The sequence below is a fragment of the Oncorhynchus mykiss genome, chromosome 16 (genome assembly GCF_013265735.2).
Source record: "Oncorhynchus mykiss isolate Arlee chromosome 16, USDA_OmykA_1.1, whole genome shotgun sequence".
Lineage (NCBI taxonomy): Eukaryota > Metazoa > Chordata > Actinopteri > Salmoniformes > Salmonidae > Oncorhynchus > Oncorhynchus mykiss.
In genome coordinates this window covers 22,984,413-23,004,304 of record NC_048580.1, presented here as the reverse complement: position 1 = coordinate 23,004,304, position 19,892 = coordinate 22,984,413, and the positions used below count along the sequence as shown (strand labels likewise).

General features: G+C 41.4%; 2 protein-coding genes across 2 annotated transcripts; one reads left to right on the top strand and one right to left on the bottom strand.

Annotated features, from left to right (window-relative positions):
- Positions 1–5,429: 5,429 nt before the first annotated feature.
- Positions 5,430–17,475, top strand: LOC110491653 (receptor-type tyrosine-protein phosphatase H). The gene is made up of 18 exons (XM_036946540.1): positions 5,430–5,753; positions 7,871–7,916; positions 8,217–8,474; positions 8,823–9,086; positions 9,573–9,839; positions 10,174–10,437; positions 10,727–10,963; positions 11,124–11,390; positions 11,728–11,821; positions 11,909–11,959; positions 12,142–12,223; positions 12,468–12,558; positions 12,860–12,936; positions 13,386–13,520; positions 13,730–13,852; positions 14,108–14,268; positions 14,528–14,663; positions 15,130–17,475. Exons 1-18 carry the CDS (start codon positions 5,682–5,684, stop codon positions 15,277–15,279), a joined length of 2,775 nt encoding a protein of 924 aa, XP_036802435.1. The 5' UTR covers positions 5,430–5,681; the 3' UTR covers positions 15,280–17,475.
- Positions 17,136–19,392, bottom strand: si:dkey-197c15.6 (putative nuclease HARBI1). Its single transcript, XM_021565261.2, has 2 exons — positions 18,475–19,392; positions 17,136–17,986 (listed from the first exon to the last, which is right to left on the bottom strand). Exons 1-2 carry the CDS (start codon positions 19,166–19,168, stop codon positions 17,580–17,582), a joined length of 1,101 nt encoding a protein of 366 aa, XP_021420936.2. The 5' UTR covers positions 19,169–19,392; the 3' UTR covers positions 17,136–17,579.
- Between the last annotated feature and the right edge of the window lie 500 nt (positions 19,393–19,892).

Sequence of the window (19,892 nt, the reverse complement as noted above, 5' to 3'; positions counted from 1 at the left end):
CTGCCATTATTCCCAAAGATTGGAAAGCTGCCGCGGTCATCCCCATCTTCAAAGGCGGTGACACTCTAGACTCAAACTGCTACAGACCTATATGGACCTATAGGGCCGGCAGTGTAGCCTAGTGGTTTGAGCGTTGGATTAGTAACTGGAAAGTTGCAAGTTCAAACCCCCGAGCTGACAATGTACAAATCTGTCATTCTGCCCAGGCAGTTAACCCACTGTTCCTAGGCTGTCATTGAAAATAAGAATTTGTTCTTTACTGACTTGCCTAGTTAAATAAAGGTAAAATAAAAATCCTATCTTTCTAAGGTCTTCGAAAGCCTAGTTAACAAACAGATTACTGACCATTTCGAATCCCACCGTACCTTCTCCGCTATGCAATCTGGTTTCAGAGCTGGTCATGGGTGCACCTCAGCCATGCTCAAGGTCCTAAATGACATCATAACCACCATCGATAAGAGACATTACTGTGCAGCCTTATTCATCAACCTGGCCAAGGCTTTCGACTCTGTCAATCACAACATTCTTATTGGCAGACTCGACAGCCTTGGTTTCTCAAATGATTGCCTCGCCTGGTTTACCAACTACTTCTCTGATAGAGTTCAGTGTGTCAAATCGGAGGGCCTGTTGTCCGAACCTCTGGCAGTCTCTATGGGTGTGCCACAGGGTTCAATTCTCGGGACGACTCTCTTTTCTGTATACCTCAATGATGTTGCTCTTGCTGCTGGTGATTCTCTGATCCACCTCTACGCAGACGAAACCATTCTGTATACTTCTGGCTCTCTTTGGACACTGTGTTAACCTTTCTAGCGCATTGGTTCCGCTGAAAAGGCAGTGCGCAAAATTCAAAAATATTTTTTTGAAATATGTAACTTTCACACATTAACAAGTCCAATACGGCAAATGAAAGATAGACATCTTGTTAATCTACCCATCGTGTCCGATTTCAAAAATGCTTTACAGCTAAAGCACAACATATATATGTTAGATCACCGCCAAGTCAAAAAAACACACAGCCATTTTTCCAGCCAAAGATAGGAGTCACAAAAAGCAGAAATTTAGATAAAATGAATCACTAACCTTTGATGATCTTCATCAGATGACACTCATAGGACATCATGTTATCCAATACATGTATGTTTTGTTCGATAATGTGCATATTTATATCCAAAAATCTCAGTTTACATTGGCGCCTTACGTTCAGTAATGTTTTGATTCCAGAACATCCGGTGATTTTGCAGAAATACTAATAATACACATTGATAAAAGATACTAGTGTTACTCACAGAATTAAAGATATACTTCTCCTTAATGCAACCGCTGTGTCAGATTTTTTTTTTACTTTACGGAAAAAGCATAATCTGAGAACGGCGCTCAGAACCCAAAACAGCCAAAGAAATATCTGCCATTTTGGAATCAACAAAGTTAGAAACAACACCATAAATATTGACTTACCTTCGATGATCTTCATCAGAAGGCACTCCCAGGAATCCCAGTTGGACAATAAATGACTGATTTATTCCATAAAGTTCCGGGGGCAGGGTAGCCTAGTGGTTGGACTAGTAACCGAAAGGTTGCAAGTTCATGTCCCTCACTGTTAACTCACTGTTCCTAGGCCGTCATTGAAAATAAGAATTTGTTCTTAACTGACTTGCCTAGTTAAATAAAGGTAAAATAAAAATGTCCAAATAGCCACTTGTTGTTACCATGTACAGCCCAGTAATCCATCTTCATGAGACGCGAGCATTTCAACTGTAACAAAAACTCGAAAACTTCCGTTACAGTCCTTTAGAAACATGTCAAACAATGTATGGAATCAATCGTTGGGATGTTTTTAACATAAAACATCAATAATGTTCCAACCGGATAATTCCTTTGTCTTCAGAGAAGCACTGGAACGAGAGAAGCACTGGAATGATACAATGCATATATTAGCATCTGGGACAGAGTAGGGGGCAGTTAACTCTGGGCACGCTATTCATCCAAAAGTGAAAATGCTGCCCCCTATCCCATAAAGGTTAACTAACCTCCAGACGAGCTTCAATGCCATACAACTCTCCTTCCGTGGCCTCCAACTGCTCTTAAACTCAAGTAAAACTAAATGCATGCTATTCAATCGATCACTGTCCACACCTGCTCCCCCGTCCAGCATCACTACTCTGGACGGCTCTGACTTAGAATACGTAGACAACTACAAATACCTGGGTGTCTGGTTAGACTGTAAACTCTCCTTCCAGACTCACATTAAGCATCTCCAATCCAAATTAAATTAAATCTAGAATCGGCTTCCTATATCGCAACAAAGCATCCTTCACTCATGCTGCCAAACATACCCTCGTAAAACTGACCATCCTTCCGATCCTCGACTTCGGTGATGTCATCTATAAAATAGCCTCCAACACTCTACTCAACAAACTGGATGCAGTCTATCACAGTGCCATCCGTTTTGTCACCAAAGCCCAATACACTACCCACCATTGCAACCTGTACGCTCTCGTTGGTTGGCCCTCGCTTCATACCCCTCGCCAAACCCACTGGCTACAGGTTATCTACAAGTCTCTGCTAGGTAAAACCCTGTGTTATCTCAGCTCACTGGTCATCATAGCAGCACCCACTCGTAGCACGCGCTCCAGCAGGTATATCTCACAGGTGAGTTTTGGCCGTCTTTCCTTCCAGTTCTCTGCTGCCCATGACTGGAACGAACTGCAAAAATCTCTGAAGCTGGAGACTCACATCTCCCTCACTAGCTTTAAGCTCCATCTGTCAGAGCAGCTCACAGATCACTGCACCTGTACATAGCCCATCTGTAAATAGCCCATCTATCTACCTACCTCATCCCCATACTGTATTTATTTATTTATCTTGCTCCTTTGCACCCAAGTATCTCTACTTGCACATTCATCTTCTGCCGATCTACCATTCCAGTGTTTAATTGCTATATTGTAATTACTTCGCCACCATGGCCTATTTATTTCCTTAACTTACCTCATTTGCACTCACTGTATATAGACTTTTTGTTTTCTTTTGTTCTACTGTATTATTGACTGTATGTTTTGTTTATTCCATGTGTAACTCTGTGGTGTTGTATGTGTCGAATTGCTATGCTTTATCTTGGCCAGGTCGCAGTTGCAAATGAGAACTTGTTCTCAACTAGCCTACCTGGTTAAATAAAGGGGAAATAAATCAAAGTAAATAATACACTGAGTCTACAAAACATTAAGAACTCCTGCTCTTTCATGACATAGACTGACCAGGTGTATCCGGGTGAAAGCTATGATCCCTTATTGATGTCACTTGAAGTCCACTTGAAGTCCACTTCAAACAGTGTAGATGAAGGGAAGGAGACAGGCTAGAGAACGATTGTTAAGCCTTGAGACATTTGAGACATGGATTGTGTATGTGTGCCATTCAGAGGGTGAATGGGTAAGACAAAATATTTAACTGCCTCTGAACGGGGAATGGTAGAAGGTGCCAGGTGCACCGGTTTGTGTCAAGAACTGCAACTCTGATGGATTTTTTGTGCTCAACAGTTTCCCGTGTGTATCAAGGATGGTCCACCCCCCAAAGGACATCCAGCTAACATCCAGACACAACTGTGGGAAGCATTGGAGTCAACATGGACCAGCCTCCCTGCGGAACGCATTTGACACCTTGTAGAGTCCATGCCCCGACCAATTGAGGCTGTTCTGAGCGTTCCTAATGTGTTGTATACTCAGTGTTGACAGATCTCTGGTTAGGCATACTGTCACACAGTCCCATATGTTTTAATCACCTGATTTGGGACTCTACAGATGAGAGTGAGCCTTTTTCTATTTGCATATGTGGGCAGGCAGAGAGAATATGCTGCCTCGGAAAGTGTTGATGTGTGCACAGAAAACTGGAAAAACCTGATCTGTTACTTGAGAGCAGGATAATAGACTCGTGGTGTCAATAGGGGCTTCCAAATAAAGACTAGAAGATCCCCCGCCCTGCTTGCACCCACACCGATTCCTCATCTCAATAGTTGTAGTAAATAGAGAGAAAATAGCAGTTATCGTGACGTTGCACGATGTCACCCAGCTCATTTACAATACCATTTTTCGAAAAAACCTTTGGAAAAAACAAGTATTTCATCAAATACTGAATGCTGCCATGCTTTGCCATTGTTTTTCTAAAGGGTGTACAGTACATGTCATACAGACATGTGACTTTTGGGAAATAGTCATGTATTTGCAGAGTTCAATGTAAAACACAGTCAAATTGTGCCACCTTTGAGGTGAATGAGCCCTTTCAAATCTGAACTTGAAGGTTCCACTTCAGTGCTGTGTTACCTCGTGCTCTCTCTCTAATTCCTCAATGTGTGTCAAAGTAATCTTTCATTTTTCTAATGTTTTATTGAAGTATTACAAAGTCACATTTTATTTGGCCTGTTAGCGTGTCGCTACTATGCAAATGTGTTATCAGTGGTTTCTGGGCCCATTTCCTTATTGTTCTGTTGCTTGAAAACCACAAGGTCAAAGTACTTAGATTTTCCCGTTCTCTGTAAAACCATAAATACCGATTCTGTTCCTGTCACTCAAGCAGCAAAGCCACACAACCACAGCTATGAAAACAGAAACAGCTATTGTACTTTGATCAAATACATTGACTCTGTACCGGTACCCCCTGTATATTGCCTCGCTACTGTTATTTTACTGCGGCTCTTTAATTATATGTTATCTACATTTTTTACTTATCTATTTTTTTTTTACTTAACACGTATTTTTCTTAAAATTGCATTGTTGGTTAAGGGCTTGTAAGTAGGCATTTTAACCTTAAGGTCTACACAAATTTGGCGCATGTGACAAATAGAATTTGATTTGATTTGATATTCAACACCTAGCGCTACGTATTTCTGTTGCTTAATTTCCTTACACACCCCACATGCACACCGAGACACACTCAACAACACGCCAACACCTTTTCCCATTTCGCTTTTTAATAGACAGCACTCAATCGCCCAACTGATAAAGAGTAAACATATGTTCAATTTGCATAAACCTAATACATTTACATGATAGAGATGCTCTCCAAGACTTGACAGGAGGTGATGAGATAATAAGGAAGTAACAGGCGGGGCAAATGTCTCTCTCTCTCTCTCTCTCTCTCTCTCTCTCTCTCTCTCTCTCTCTCTCTCTCTCTCTCTCTCTCTCTCTCTCTCTCTCTCTCTCTCTCTCTCTCTCTCTCTCTCTCTCTCTCTCTCTCTCTCTCTCTCTCTCTCTCTCTCTCTCTCTCTCTCTCTCTCTCTCTCTCTCTCTCTCTCTCTCTCTCTCTCTCTCTCTCTCTCTCTCTCTCTCTCTCTCTCTCTCTCTCTCTCTCTCTCTCTCTCTCTCTCTCTCTCTCTCTCTCTCTCTCTCTCTCTCTCTCTCTCTCTCTCTCTCTCTCTCTGTGTGGTTGTTTCAAGCAGAAAAAAAAGAGAAGTAACAATAAAACAAGTTGCAGACAGCCATGATATGAGATCAGAGGTGACCGAGAGGAGGACGTGTGAGAAAATGAAAAGTCAACACTGGTGGAATTAAGCAAATAAAGGATCGGTGTAGGATAATCAGGACACGAAGATAACCTAGGAGGGCCAAGATACTGTTGCTTTTAGTGGATAATAATTTCAGTAGAAAATAGTCATTGGTGTTAGTGCATTTTCAACATTTGTACCGTGCCTTGGCATGGTGTGGTCTTCGTCACTAGCAATGGGATTATCTCACGTTATAATGTGCCTCTGTGTGGCAGGAGTGTGGGTGAGTCATTTTCCCTTTGCTTCTTGTGTCACTTGAATAGTCCGGGCCTCTGTGGTTTGACGTATGCTAGTGGTTTGATAGTTTTTAAAACTTTGTCTGCTTGAAAAAAGTTTGTTAAGAGCAGAAAATATGCCTATATCAATTAAAGCTTAAATGAAAAGGCAACAACACTTGAATCAGTACAGTGCACATGAATTGCTGCGTTACGCAGGTTTTGGGTCTATTTTCTTGGAATTCCAATTCAAGGAGTTAAAAATAAACAATTATTGAGTTGGAATTCAATTTTTTTCCCCTGAAGGGACTGAATTCAAATGGAATTGACTCTAACAGGTGTACTGTTAAATATAGATATTGTACAGTAACATTTTATGACTGACTTTGTTAAAAGCAGCAAACAAAATATATTTGTTATACAAAGTAATTCAATACGAATTTGCTTCTACACAGGCAGCCCAATTCTGATCTTTTGCCACTAATTAGTCTTTTGACCAATCAGATCAGATCAATAATTGGGCAAAATGTCAGAATTGGGCTGCTTGTGAAACACAGCCTAAGGAGACATACCTTTAATGCATCTTGCTGTAGAGTTCGCTCTGAAATTATTTTCTTATCAAAAGGCAGATACTCCTCCAACCAGATGATTGGAAACTGATCTCTGATACTCTATAAGTCTAGCTGCTGTCGGACATCAGCTGGAATTTTGACATTTACTGTAGTCAAAATGAGATCGATTTATTGGGGGAGATATGCAACCCTTATGAATGCAACCATCATACACTTTCTTCAATGTTCCTAACGCTTTAAAGGGGCAGTGCAGTCAAAAACGTGATTTTCCTTTTATTCTGATATTTACACACTATGAGGTCGAAATAACACCCTGTGAAAGCTTTAAAAATATCTTTAAAAAATGCCTGGAATTTCAACCTGTTCCGGTGGGAGGGAGTTTTTGGACCACAATCTGATCAAATTATTCTGACCAATGACCAGTCATCCTATATTTGCATATGTATCCTCCTAATTTGAAGGGGTAGGCTCTAGTCCAGAGTCTAGATTATCCTATCCGCCAATCAGGGCTGTATATGTAAATATATTTACATTTGTATCACACGATCAGGCTGAGCATTTCAATGGCAAAAGGAGGCACAGGGAAATAAATAATAAAAAAATGTATATTTTGAGTTATTCTCATGAAATAAACACACAGTGATTTATTGGACATGCAGTGGTGGCATTAAACATTGTTAGCTACTGATGGTTAGCCGTAACTGGTTTTGCAAGTTTACATTGGAATTAGGAATAGGCCCGTTTGAATGGTCAATTGAATTATAACACAGTCGCATGTAATTAAGGCTGAATAAGATCCCCTTAGATAGCGTGAGTTATTTTTGGACCTCTGAGGTTTGTGTCACAATTTGGGGAAATACACAATCATTTCCAGAGAACTGATGTTGTAAGCGATAGACTCTGTCCTGCATATATTGTACAAATACTGTACAGTTGTTCTTTGGTTCCCCATGATACTGTATACTAGTAAGACACTAATCAACATAGCCTACTACACTGCCTTATACAAGTACTATAAGTAGTAGGAGAGACTAATAAGATGAAAGCAAACACATTCAAGCTGACATTGCGTGAATATGCTTGTTACAGAAAGCTGAAAACCACAAGCGAATCATTTGGGCAAATGTCTATTGGTCGCTATTGGTGAAGTATAGAAACATGTATGCTAACAGTTTGGGATTTCGAGAAGGGAGGGAGGGCCATTTCAGATAATTCACATGGTTTGATTTACAACGTTCGGGTAATGGAGAAGAGAAAAAGCAGAAATGACAACAGCTGTATGAAATGAAAAAGCAGGAAGGGGGAGCAGAAGGAGTGTGAGAGCACACTTTGGAGAATCAGTCAGATGTGTAGTTCATTTGACAGCTGTTATAACCCACCTACTAAATATAGTTATACGGAAGCTATGTTAGTGTGTGTGTGTGTGTGTGTGTGTGTGTGTGTGTGTGTGTGTGTGTGTGTGTGTGTGTGTGTGTGTGTGTGTGTGTGTGTCTTGCCACCAGTGTCCCGTCTTTTTGTATGTTCTTCTAACATAGCTGTAATTCTGCTTTCAGTGTCAATCTACTACACCTTCAATCCCATCTTCAACCCTTAAACCAAGTAAGTGTTCAATCTCATACCCTGCATCATTTGACGGGTGATTGTGTTATGCTTTAACGTCGTGTACATGATATTTGAGTTATATTGCATGTCATAGCTAGGGCCCTGGGTTTTTGGTTAATCATGTAACATGGAAAAAGCTGAAAAGAAAGATTCAAATCCAGGCCATGTGAGATGATCAAAACAAAGCACAGGGCCCGAGTCATAGCAGATGAGACTAAGTCCTTTTTTTGTTGTTGTTGGAGAACAATGATATTGCAAAACATTTTACTGACTGAATTGTTCTGTTTTGTGTCTCAGCTCCCACGGCGGTAACACATGTCACTGTGATAGGGCAAAATGAGACCAGTGTAACTCTGGAGTGGAGGAAGATTACCGGGTACACGTATGAACTGAAGTTCCAAAATGGGACATCATTGATAAACACCACAGAAACAAATCAGGAGCTAGAGACACAGACAGTCTCCTCTCTCACTGCTGGGACAGAATACAACTTCACTCTCTTCAGTGTACATGAGAGTGACAGGAGCAGTGGACTTAACTTTACAGCTGTTACTGGTAGGTGGACATTGGATACATTTTCAGCTATTAATATAGGTCTTTAAGATGTTCATACATGAAAGTATACAGTACACTGTACCTGTACAGTGAAATCATTTGCATACTGGTTTAAGGAAATACAACTGACCTTTAAAAAATAAAAAATAAACTTTTGTGTCTCAGCTCCTGTCAATGTAGATCATGACAACGTGACAGGGCAAAATGATACCAGTATAACTCTGCGTTGGAACAAACTGGAGAATGGCGTCGGGCTGTTATTGGCTGCTGTTCCGTGATAAAATACATGCATGCTTCTGTCATATTTGATTTGCCTCTCTGCCCCCCCCCCCCCCCCCCCCCCCCCAGCTCCCATCAGCGTAGCTCAGGTCAATGTGACAGGGCAAGAGGAGACTAATGTAACTCTGCAGTGGAACAAAGTGAATGGGAACGGGATCACTTATGAGCTGCAGTTCAGCGATGGGACTAATACTACCATCCCTGTATCTGATGTGGATGGATCGGTGACATACACAGTCTCACCTCTCAATGCTGGGACAAAATACGAGTTCCTTCTCTTCACTGTGTTCAAAGTAATACCAAGCAAGGGATACAATTTCTCCGCAATCACCCGTGAGTCTCTTGAGAATTGGATTCTGTGTCATTTCTTGCATCCTTAAATGCCTCTCAATGCCTGTCAATGTGTGCACTCATGACTGTAAGTCGCTTCGGATGAAAGTGTCTGCTAAATGGCATATAATATCTTGCTTATGATGTCTTAAGATAATATTACATCTACACATTCTAAAATCTACAAAGTGAGTGACATGAGTTGTGAACGCATTGTAAAATACATTGTGAATGCATTGTAAATATACTTTGCGAGTGCATTGTAGATACATTGTGAATGCATTGTGAATGCATTGTAAATATACTTTGCGAGTGCATTGTAAATACATTGTGAATGCATTGTGAATGCATTGTAAATGCATTGTGAATGCATTGTAAATACATTGTGAATGCATTGTGAATGCATTGTAAACACATTGTGAATGCATTCTAAATATACATTGTGAATGCATTAATTGTCATTGTCATCTTGCTGTCTTTCTATCTTAGGTCCCCTTGGTGTAGGTGATGTCAATGTGACAGGGCAAAATGAGACCAGTATAACTTTGCAGTGGAGCAAAGTGAATGGCACAGGGATCACTTATGAGCTGCTGGACACCTCTGGGACGAATACTATCATCCCTGCATCTGATGAAAGTGGAACAGTGACACACATAGTTTCACCTCTCACTGCTGGAGAACAATATACGTTCACTCTCTTCTCTGTGTTTGAAGGTGTCAGGAGTACTGTTGGAAGAAAATTGTCTGCAGTCACTGGTAAGTTTATTTATTTTTAGAAATTGGAGGGGGGGGGGGGGGTACTAGATTGTCTTTCAGTATTTTCATGGATCACTCTTGTGTGAGATACATTAAATACTGATATATCTATAGCCATAAAAAAAATATATATATATATATATATGGTTTGTCTTCTCAGAAATATTGTTATTAAATTTTAACATTTTAGATTTGGATTCATGCTTTTTAACTCTGGAATATTCTGATGCTGAATAGTTATTGGGGTTATTTAAAGATCAGACATGTACGGCAGTCATTTTTGAAGCGGTGCATTGACTGTGTTGATTGGTTATGTTTCTTCTCTCTGTATTAGCTCCCCTTAATGTCGAGGCTGTCACTGTAACAGAGACATACCGAAATGAGACCAGTGTAACTCTGGAGTGGAAGAGACCGGCGAAAGGAGTCTCTAGTTATGTGCTGCATTTCGACGATATGGAAAATAAAGACATTCCTAATGCAGGAGAAACAGTGACACATCAAGTTTCAACTCTCAAGCCTGGGAAAAGATATGCCTTCACCCTCTTCACTGTGTTTGAAGGCATCAAGAGCAGTGGAAAAAGCGACTTCACAGTAACAAGTAAATTTGCTTTTTTTAACCTTGATTCCCAATTAGAATCATCTCACAGTTCTTACCCTAAAATTGTCCAGTTGTTTTATGTGGCTACAGTGAAAGTTTGCTATTCAAGTCGGTCCCACTTTATTTGGATAGTCCAGATGGTCTAGAGTTTCATATATTATGGAGAAGGATTGAGTCGAAAACTCAGCAGAAGTATTGCCTGAATAACACAGTCATTTGACACATAAAAACCTAATTCAGTCGTTAAATGTGAACACTATCAACAGAAGTCCCTTGCTTTTCCCTGCAGAGATATTTTGCTCTGCTTTATCCTGGGAGGTCACCAGCTCATCCATTCAGACTGTGCTCCCGTCCGAGATCGTCTCCAATGGAGAAGCCAATAATGGCAGTCAGACTCAAGTCGTCTCTAACAATAATGGCAATCTGTCATTCACTCTCCTTTACCCTGGGGCAGAGTACACACTGACTCTTTGGTTTGAAAAGGATTCTAAAAAACTTCCCTTGTGTGAACAGGTGGAGACTGTGGGTGAGTCAGTCTCTTACTTTGTCAAAGTGACCTATTGTGTTTAGTCCACTTTCCCACTAAATATATTAGTAGTCTAGCATTGATGTATTATGGTACACCTGTAGGACAGTGACTTTAGCAGGGAGTTAAGGTGAACTCTTCCTTCTTTTGTTTTAATCAGTTCCCCCAGCCCTGATAAGACCGAGATGTGACTATTTGTCCAGTGGCTACGCTTTCTCTCTGGCCTGGGATGTGCCGGAGGGAATATGGACCAGTGTGGAGGTGAATGTGACTGGGAAAAGCCCTCAGAGGGTGGAGGGAGAGTGGGTGAGGAAGGTGGACATTGATGGGGTTCAACCTGCCCAGACCTATCGAGTGTCTTTGGCCTCAATCTCTGGGCGTCGGATAAGTAAGGCTGTCTCTTTCAGCTGTAGTACAGACCCAAGAGGTGAGTGAGCCTAGCATTTATATTTAAGCATTTCATGTTAAAAGGTTCAATGATTGGTCAATGATACTTGTATTACCACCGATAACAGCATCTACACACAGCATGATGTGATATAGCTGCCATGCCTTCTTCTGGCGGAAAACCATGGGATCTCACCCGCTTCCTGTATTCAAAATGGAGAGCTTTTACATTTTGTTTTATATGATCTTTTGATACTAAAAGTGTGTTGCTCATTTGCTCAGATTACTCTTACATGTTTAGAAGTAAACCTATAACCCATTTATTAACATGTCATGCCCTATGCGCTCATACTAAAGCCCAGGTTTCTTCCCTATAGGGGTCATTGCAGGGTCAGTCATGGCTGTTCTGCTACTCTGCCTCCTGGTTTGTCTGGCTTTCTTCATATGGCTTCGGAAGCCAGAAATATTCAGGTCGGTGCGGCTGCCTTCACAATGACGTTAGATAAGGAAACCATGTGGACTCAATAATCAATGCTTTTCTTTTCCCGTTTCCAATAGCCGGCCCAAGTTGTTGTTTGTGGAATCCAAACTAACCAGCAATAAATTCAAGTATGTACAGTATAGAGTTCATTTTCAGTATTTAAGAGTCAGACTTCGCCTTAAACTCCAACCCTTTAGCGACTATGTGCAGCAAAGCCAAAAATACATGTATTAGACCCCACAGCTGTTAATAACAGTAACTACTTTGGAATATTCAACTGAGAACTTACTATCTTCCCTTTTTCCCCCAGAGCTATTCCCACGGGGAAGTTTTCAGACCACTACCACACAATGAGCGCTGACACGAACAGAGGATTCAGTGAGGAGTATGAGGTAGCGATAAGGATAACGTGCTCGCTCTGTTTGTTTCCATCATGGTGTTGGCAATGCAAAGTGGTTGGGCGATTGTCCAACGTTGCGTTCCCTACCGTATTAGAATGCATTTTTTTATTTTGTCGTCTTGTAAATCCATCTTGTTTGTCTGCGCATACAACTTTGGCGGACCCTTCTGAATATGTAAACATCCATTTGTTTTACTTTACTTTATGCACGATCTATGCTTCATATCTCTGTGCAGGACTTCGTCCCTGTTGGCACAGAGCAGACTCAAAAAGCAGCCATTCTGGAGGAGAACAAGAACAAGAACCGCTTCACCAATGTACTGCCGTGTAAGTGTACTCTGGCTGCCATTTCTACAGACACATCATGTGAACAACATACCGTTGTTGAACTGACATCACCACTTTTTATTGCAATAGTTGAACTTTGTGTCAGCCAATCGACTAAGTATAATAGGGTGGATCAGATATCCCTCAGATTCCAGGCAGAGTTTTGGCTTAATCACCCCACCTGCAGATTTGATACAATTTGAGGTTATAGTTTTAATCGTTTTAATCCCCGAAGTGAAGTTGTTAAATCATCAAGCGTTTTAAATCCTTTCTCTCTCTCTCTCTCTCTCTCTCTCTCCAGATGACTGGTGTCGGGTGAAGCTAACCATCCTGAACCACAACATGAGCTCTGACTACATAAATGCCAATTACATGCCAGTACGTACAGCAGCATATCAGTCATGGATTTCCTAATACAGAGCAATGTCCATGTCCAGTCCTAGATATCCTATACAGCTATTCTTACTGTGACTGCAGTACTTAGGTCAGTACTAGAATGATCTACTATGTTGATCTCAACCTTGATAGCCTGCTGTAAAAGGCCTACTTACGGTAAAGGGTTGGCTTGAAACATTGCATAACACCAAAGGTCAACTTTCACCAATCTTACAAGTTTTTTGCCCCGTATATGTTTTCCAATACATCCCCACACAAAACTTTATGTCAGTTATAAAATAACAATATTCTAGTGTCATGTTACGATATCGCTGAATAATATGATGCCTTAGAGGAAGTTCTTGCCCCTGTAAATGTTTACACATCTGAGTCATCATGGATTACTCTAAGTCAAATAGGTGTTTTCTTAACCCGGGTGCTTCTTGTCTCAGGGCTACGGTAACAGCAGACAGTACATCGCTGCACAGGGTCCCCTGCCCACCACCGTCGACGACTTCTGGAGAATGATCTGGGAGCAAAGGGTAAAGGGTGTGGTCATGGTAACCAACTGCACCGAAGGAGGGAGGGTGAGTCCTGTTGGAGTCCTACTTATAATGTGTTTGCTTTGCATTGTGTGTGTGGAGACTGTGGTGACATCACAGATAAACCGTGATAGTCATAGAAATAGAATCACTAGAATGGGAAAAGCCCCTCAGAACATGGCAATTTGACGGATTTCATTCTATGTACTGTATTTATATAGAAACAATGACCTATTCTGTCTGTGTCTCCCTAGACTAAATGTGAGCAGTACTGGCCTTTGGACTACACCCCTTGCCTGTACGGAGACCTGTTGGTAACAGTCAGGTCAGAGAAAAGGGAAACCAACTGGACCCTGCGGGAGTTTGTAGTGAAAAGTGTAAGCAAAGTGCTTGTTCTACTTATGAAACCTGGGTCATCATGTTCAGTAGGGCACACAGTTGCAAAACGTTCTGCTACAAAAAATGACCATCTCTGATCTTATTGGACAAGATCAGGTAGTTCCTTTCGGTAGCACTCTGTTTCAAAATGTTCTCTCCCTTCTGAACACCCCCCTGGACAAGGTTTTCAGTGCCTTCTCTGCTTACTACCCGTGTGAATGTCGCCTCTGCATTTAAATAATTCTGTCTTCCAGAGGGACACATCCGAGGAGCGCCCTGTGAAACACTTCCACTTCACGGCCTGGCCCGACCACGGAGTCCCAGAGGGAACGGAGGCTCTGATCCAGTTCAGAGGACTGGTCAGACAGCACATAGAGAGCCAAGAGAACAGCGGACCCACTGTGGTGCACTGCAGGTAACGTACAGTACCTACAACACCCAGCCATTATTCTACACAGAGAAAAATTCTAAATAGGGATGTGCAATGTGGCCACGCTATTGCGGTGTTCGAAGAATGCACCGTTAACCAACAAGTGAGGGTGTGTTTTCAATGACTGGTGGTGACAGTTCAAGTATAGGCCTAGTTTTAGGTGGTCTCTTCATTGAACTGTATTGTTCTGTGCTCTATCTGTAAACGTGTACATTATGTTTACATCACTCTCCTTGTCTCTCAGTGCTGGGGTGGGGAGGACGGGCACCATCATTGCTCTGGACGTGACGCTACAACAGCTGGAGAGGGAGAAGGCGGTGGGAATCGCTGCCTTTGTGCACAAGATGAGGCTGAGTCGGCCGCTCATGGTTCAGACCGAGGTAAGGCCTGAGTTAGCCTCATAGAAACGATCACCGCATTAACGCTAGGTACTACCCTAAAATATGGACAATATCTATTGATTAGGGTTGGGCGATATCTAGATTGTCATACCGTTTCTGTACCATACTGGGGTATACGGTATTACCGAACGTGCACAAAACAATTTAGGCAACAGTGATCTTGAATGTCTCTGCTGTAACCTAGAAGCTTGATCTTGACATCTAGCCACTTAGCTAGCAAGTTAGCAAACCAAATGCAGAGCTGGAGGCCTGAGCTGGATATCATTTATTTGACACATCTTACATTTCTTTGTTATACTTAACTTGTAGTTATAATCAGTGGCGTAACACACAGCTCCGCAGCCCTGCCCTCTTTGGGTTTAATGACTAAAGGGTTTATAAAAAATGAATGCATGACTTATGAGGCTCCATTTGTGGCTTATCATGGCCATTTACACTCTTTTAGTCGCAGTATGTTTTCCTGCACCAATGCATCATGGATTCTCTGGAGCCCAAAGAGAAGATGATACAAGAGGCCCTTTATGAGAACTCGGACCTGATCTACGCCAACGCCACAGCACTGAGGGAGTTCCAAGCTGCCAATCCAAAGGCCTGAAGATAAGGCCATGGATTGTCTGCTGTGAGCTCGTTTTATTTTTCCAATCACTTTGGAACATTTTTCAGATGTAAATGGTATGTATACTTGAAAAACTCTCTTAAGTACAAAATTGTAAACTGATAACACTTGTAATGCCCCTTACTTAAGCAATAATGCTCAAGGAGGTGTGCTATATGGTCAATATACCACGGCTATGGGCTGTTCTTAGGCAAGCTGCGTCGCGCTGGCCATATATCACAAACCCCCGAGGTGCCTTATTGCTATTATAAACTGGTTACCAACGTAATTAGAGCAGTAAAAATAAATGTTTTGTCATACTTGTAGTATACGGTCTGATATACCATGGCTGTCAGGCAATCAGCATTCAGGGCTTGAACCACCCAGTTTATAATTCACTATTATTCCCAATGGTAGCACATAGCGACTCTTTCCACATTGTCCTATTGAAGCACACAGGCTGATGGAGGAGGATGATGAAGTATTTACAGCCACATCCATGTATGATTTGTTTTTACCTTCCAACATAAATTCATGTCAAATTTATAGATTTATGAGATAAAAATATAGAACTGTTGTCTTCAGCAGTTATCAAACTATACATGTTAACTAGTTCACTGGTTCGAATCCCTGAACTGACTAGCTGAAAAATCTGTCTATCTGCCCTTGAAAATGGCATTTAACCATAATTGCTCCTTAAAGTCACTCTGGATAACAGTGTCTGCTAAATTACAAAAATGTAAATGTAACTAGGCAATACATCATTTTGGTTCAGTAGTTATTCGTTTTGAACAGTTTGAGTTAATTGTATTGTTAACAAATGACAAATCATATCAAAAGTAAAGTCAATATTACATTTTGAAAAGCAGATACTTACACTGAACAAAAATATAAATGCAACAGGCAACAATTCCAAAGATGTTACTGAGTTACAGTTCATATAAGGAAATCAGTCAATTGAAACAAATTCATTAGGTCCTAATCTATGGATTTCAAATGACTGGGCAGGGGTGCAGCCAGACCCACCCACTGGGGAGCCAGGCCCAGCCAATCAGAATGAGTTTTTCCCCATAAAAGGGCTTAATTACAGACAGAAATACTCCTCAGACCACATGTAAACACCCCCCCCCCCCCTCAGACGATCCATCAAGCGAAGTAGCCGGATGTGGAGGTCCTGGGCTGGCGTGGTTACACATGGTCTGCTGTTGTGAGGCCAGTTGGACATACTGCCAAATTCTGTAAAACAATATTGGAGGCTGCAAGTGGTAGAGAAATTAACATTCAATTATTTGGTAACAGCTCTGGTGGACATTCCTGCAGTTAGCATGCCAATTGCATATTGCCTGAAACATCTGTGGCATTGTGTTGTGTGACAAAACTGCCCATTTAAAAGTAGCCTTTTATTGGCACCAGCACAAGGTGCACCTGTGTAATGATCATGCCGTTTAATCAGCTTCTTGATATACCTCACCTGTCAGGTGGATGGATTATCTTGACAAAGGAGAAACGCTCACTAAAAAGGGATGTAAACAAATTTGTGCACAACATTTGAGAGAAATAAGACTTTTGTGCGTATGGAAAATATGTAGGATTTCTTTTTCAGCTCATAACTTTACATGTTTAGATTTTTGTTCAATGTAGACTGAATATGTATCCAAATTGAAAGAATGATTTGGTGCAGTGAACAAGTGACTGAATGTTTGTCGTAATCAGTCAATTGAAAACGTTAAGATTTGAATCATGAGCCTTTTTGCTGATCTGTTTTGAGTTGTGAAAATGTACCATATGTTTGTGAAAATTGCACCAATGTGATTGACTTAAAAACAAAAAGTTTAATCTTGCTCATTTCTTCTGTATGTTAAGATTTTTATTTAAATATATTCACATGTACATAATGTTTAAGCATATATTGTATGTAATCATTCACTGGCTATGTTCAGGAGAATTCAGCACACTTCACATTCACCTAGGTACCTTTTTTTATCATTGTGTTAGAAAATGCTGCTTGTGTTCTCAATAAATGTCAATTTTAGCCTATCAATTTCTAAATTGCAATTGAAATGATTCATGAAGGATTAGATTTTTACTTGACGTTTATTGACAATGCATAAAAACATGTAAATAGATAAACCCAAAGTATTGTCATTTGGTTTTCATGTATCACAAAGCGTGATAAAATAAAATACTTTTTGTCAATCCAGTAGCACCTATTTTCACAAACTGTTATAATAAGGGACCGAACCATCCTCCTATTAAACCCAAATGTCAACAACCATTTTATACAAATATTTCCATTGTTCTCAGTCTGAAATGCCGTCATTCCCGGAGGAATGCGAGAAATAAATGCCGATAATGGCAGCTCTGGATTTCTCTGCGTAGCTAGGCACCTCCACCACCGGCACCTGGTGATTCTCGGCCGGGTGCATAGTCTCTAGCACGGTATCGTTGAGCACAGGCACCGAGAACTTCTTGGCGATGTTATGCAAGACGCAGCAGGCCTTGATGATCTCAGCCTTCTTGTCCAGACTGTTCTGCTGCACGTGGCCCAGATTGGCCAGGCACCTGAAGCGCCTCTTCACCAAGGTGATGGTCCTCTGGAGGACCGAGTGGATCATGCCGTGGGCTGCATTGAACCGCCGATCCGCTTTCTCTTTGGCTGGTGAAACGGTCGTCAGGAGGTGTCTGCTCAACGCATAGCCTTTTCCGGCTTTGTGGGATCAAACCAAAAAAAGAGGAAGTATGAACATTGGTGAAATCTGCTGAAAACAAATGCATAAAGTGTTCAAGACACAGGGTAAAAACTATTCTTCCAAACGATAAAGATCCTTCCAGTTTACCATGAAATACAGTTCATTGATTGTCAATTCATCTTCCACCCTGATTATCCCAATTTGTTCACAATCACAGACTTTTTTTTTTTGTTTTAACACTGACGGAGTGACCCACCTAAAGTTAGACCACTGTTTATGGTCTAACTCACTCAGAACTGTTCCAGACCAACGCCAACTTACCTGATTTCAGCTTGTTGATGGTTTAAAACGGATGTTAGTACTGGGCTGAAACAGCCTGCACACTTAATAGCGCTCCAGGACCCGGAGTTGGAGACCCTTCATAACAGGGGTGGCTAGTGGGTCTGCACAGTATTTTTAGTCATAAGAAATGTATAAAACATATTCCTGTGTAGAATTAGCTTACCGATGATCCAATGCGTCCCATGTGCTCCATGCTTTAGCTGCTGGGCAATATCCGACATATCCCATATGGTTTGCTCTGGTGTGCTGCCAACGCAGCAGTTTTCAACACTCATTAAATTCCCTTCACAATCGCATATGACTTGGGTCATGACGGTGTGGTTATCCATTGTGTTCCGAAAAGCTTCCTTGTCGTGATGAGGTGGTCTCACCTTGACATGCATGCATCCCACCAAGCCCATGGAGGTCGGTATCCCGCATATTTTCTTGATCTCGTGCGCCACATTTGCTCGTTCCTCACCATTCGCCGGGAAAGTGATAAACTCCCTGACCATACCTGACAACACTTTGGAGACATTGTTGATGACTTCGTGAATCTCCATTTGCTCCATTTGAATCATATCTACGACTTTGGTCGACAAAATACCATTTACGTAATAGTCCAGTGCCACTATCACCATTTCATCGACGGAAGGTCCATTCATTTGCTGGAGCGTGGCTTTCATCCGGAGCCTGACGCAATCCGTGATGAAACTTATGCAAGGTCTAGTTAAACGGAACCTCTCAAATAAATAATCATCATTGTAATCGCCCAAGTAGTTTTTCTGTGGCTCTGGGAAGTTGTTTACCTCGGCCTCTTCGTCGTCCTCGTAGAGTTCTGCTTGAGCAGCTAACCACACAGCGGGAGCAAAAGCCATGTCTAGGCTAGACTAACAGGCAAATGTTTGCAGAGAAAGAACCCGTGTTGGATGCTCGGCATGGAATTAGAACATTCCGGCAAGCTACTTATCTAAATCCTAAACATGTCACATTTCATTCACGTTAAGCTTCAAATACACAAATTTCTTTGCGCCGAACGATTGTAAACAATGAAAAACGTGGTGGAGGAAGGAAGTACATCTTCATTGGTGGACATGGTCTGTAAAGGGGTACACCCAATGGGTACACCGCCATCTATGGGCTGGAGGACTCGAGAAGCCTTTGCTGCAAATGTACAGAATGACACGTATTTTACAGACTCTCAAAATAATGTATTGATAAAATCAGTGGTGGGAAAAAAGTCCTCAATTCTCATACTTGAGTAAAAGTAAAGATGCCTTTAATAGAAAATTACTCAAGCTAAAATAAAAGTCACCCAGTAAAATACTACTTGAGTAAAAGTTGAAAAGTATCTGGTTTTAAATGTACTTAAGTAGATTGGTGGAAAAAAGGACTAAGTAAATGCTATACATCAAATTCCTTATAGCAAGCAAACTAGATGGCACGATTTTCTTATGTTTTTAGTGTACAGACTGCCAGGGGCACACTCCAACATTTCATGTACAAATGCTGCATTAATGGTTAGTGAATCCACCAGATCAGAAGCAGTAGGGATGACAACGCGTTACATGAAGTGGACCATATTGACGTCTTGCCTGAGCA

Coding starts and splice junctions, on each gene's coding strand:
- LOC110491653 (XM_036946540.1), top strand. CDS start 5,682: ATGGTGTGGTCTTCGTCACTAGCAATGGGATTATCTCACGTTATAATG. Junction 10,438..10,726: donor AAGCGACTTCACAGTAACAA/GTAAATTTGCTT, acceptor TTTTCCCTGCAG/AGATATTTTGCTCTGCTTTA. Junction 12,559..12,859: donor CTTCACCAATGTACTGCCGT/GTAAGTGTACTC, acceptor CTCTCTCTCCAG/ATGACTGGTGTCGGGTGAAG.
- si:dkey-197c15.6 (XM_021565261.2), bottom strand. CDS start 19,168: ATGGCTTTTGCTCCCGCTGTGTGGTTAGCTGCTCAAGCAGAACTCTAC. Junction 17,987..18,474: donor TGGGACGCATTGGATCATCG/GTAAGCTAATTC, acceptor GATCCCACAAAG/CCGGAAAAGGCTATGCGTTG.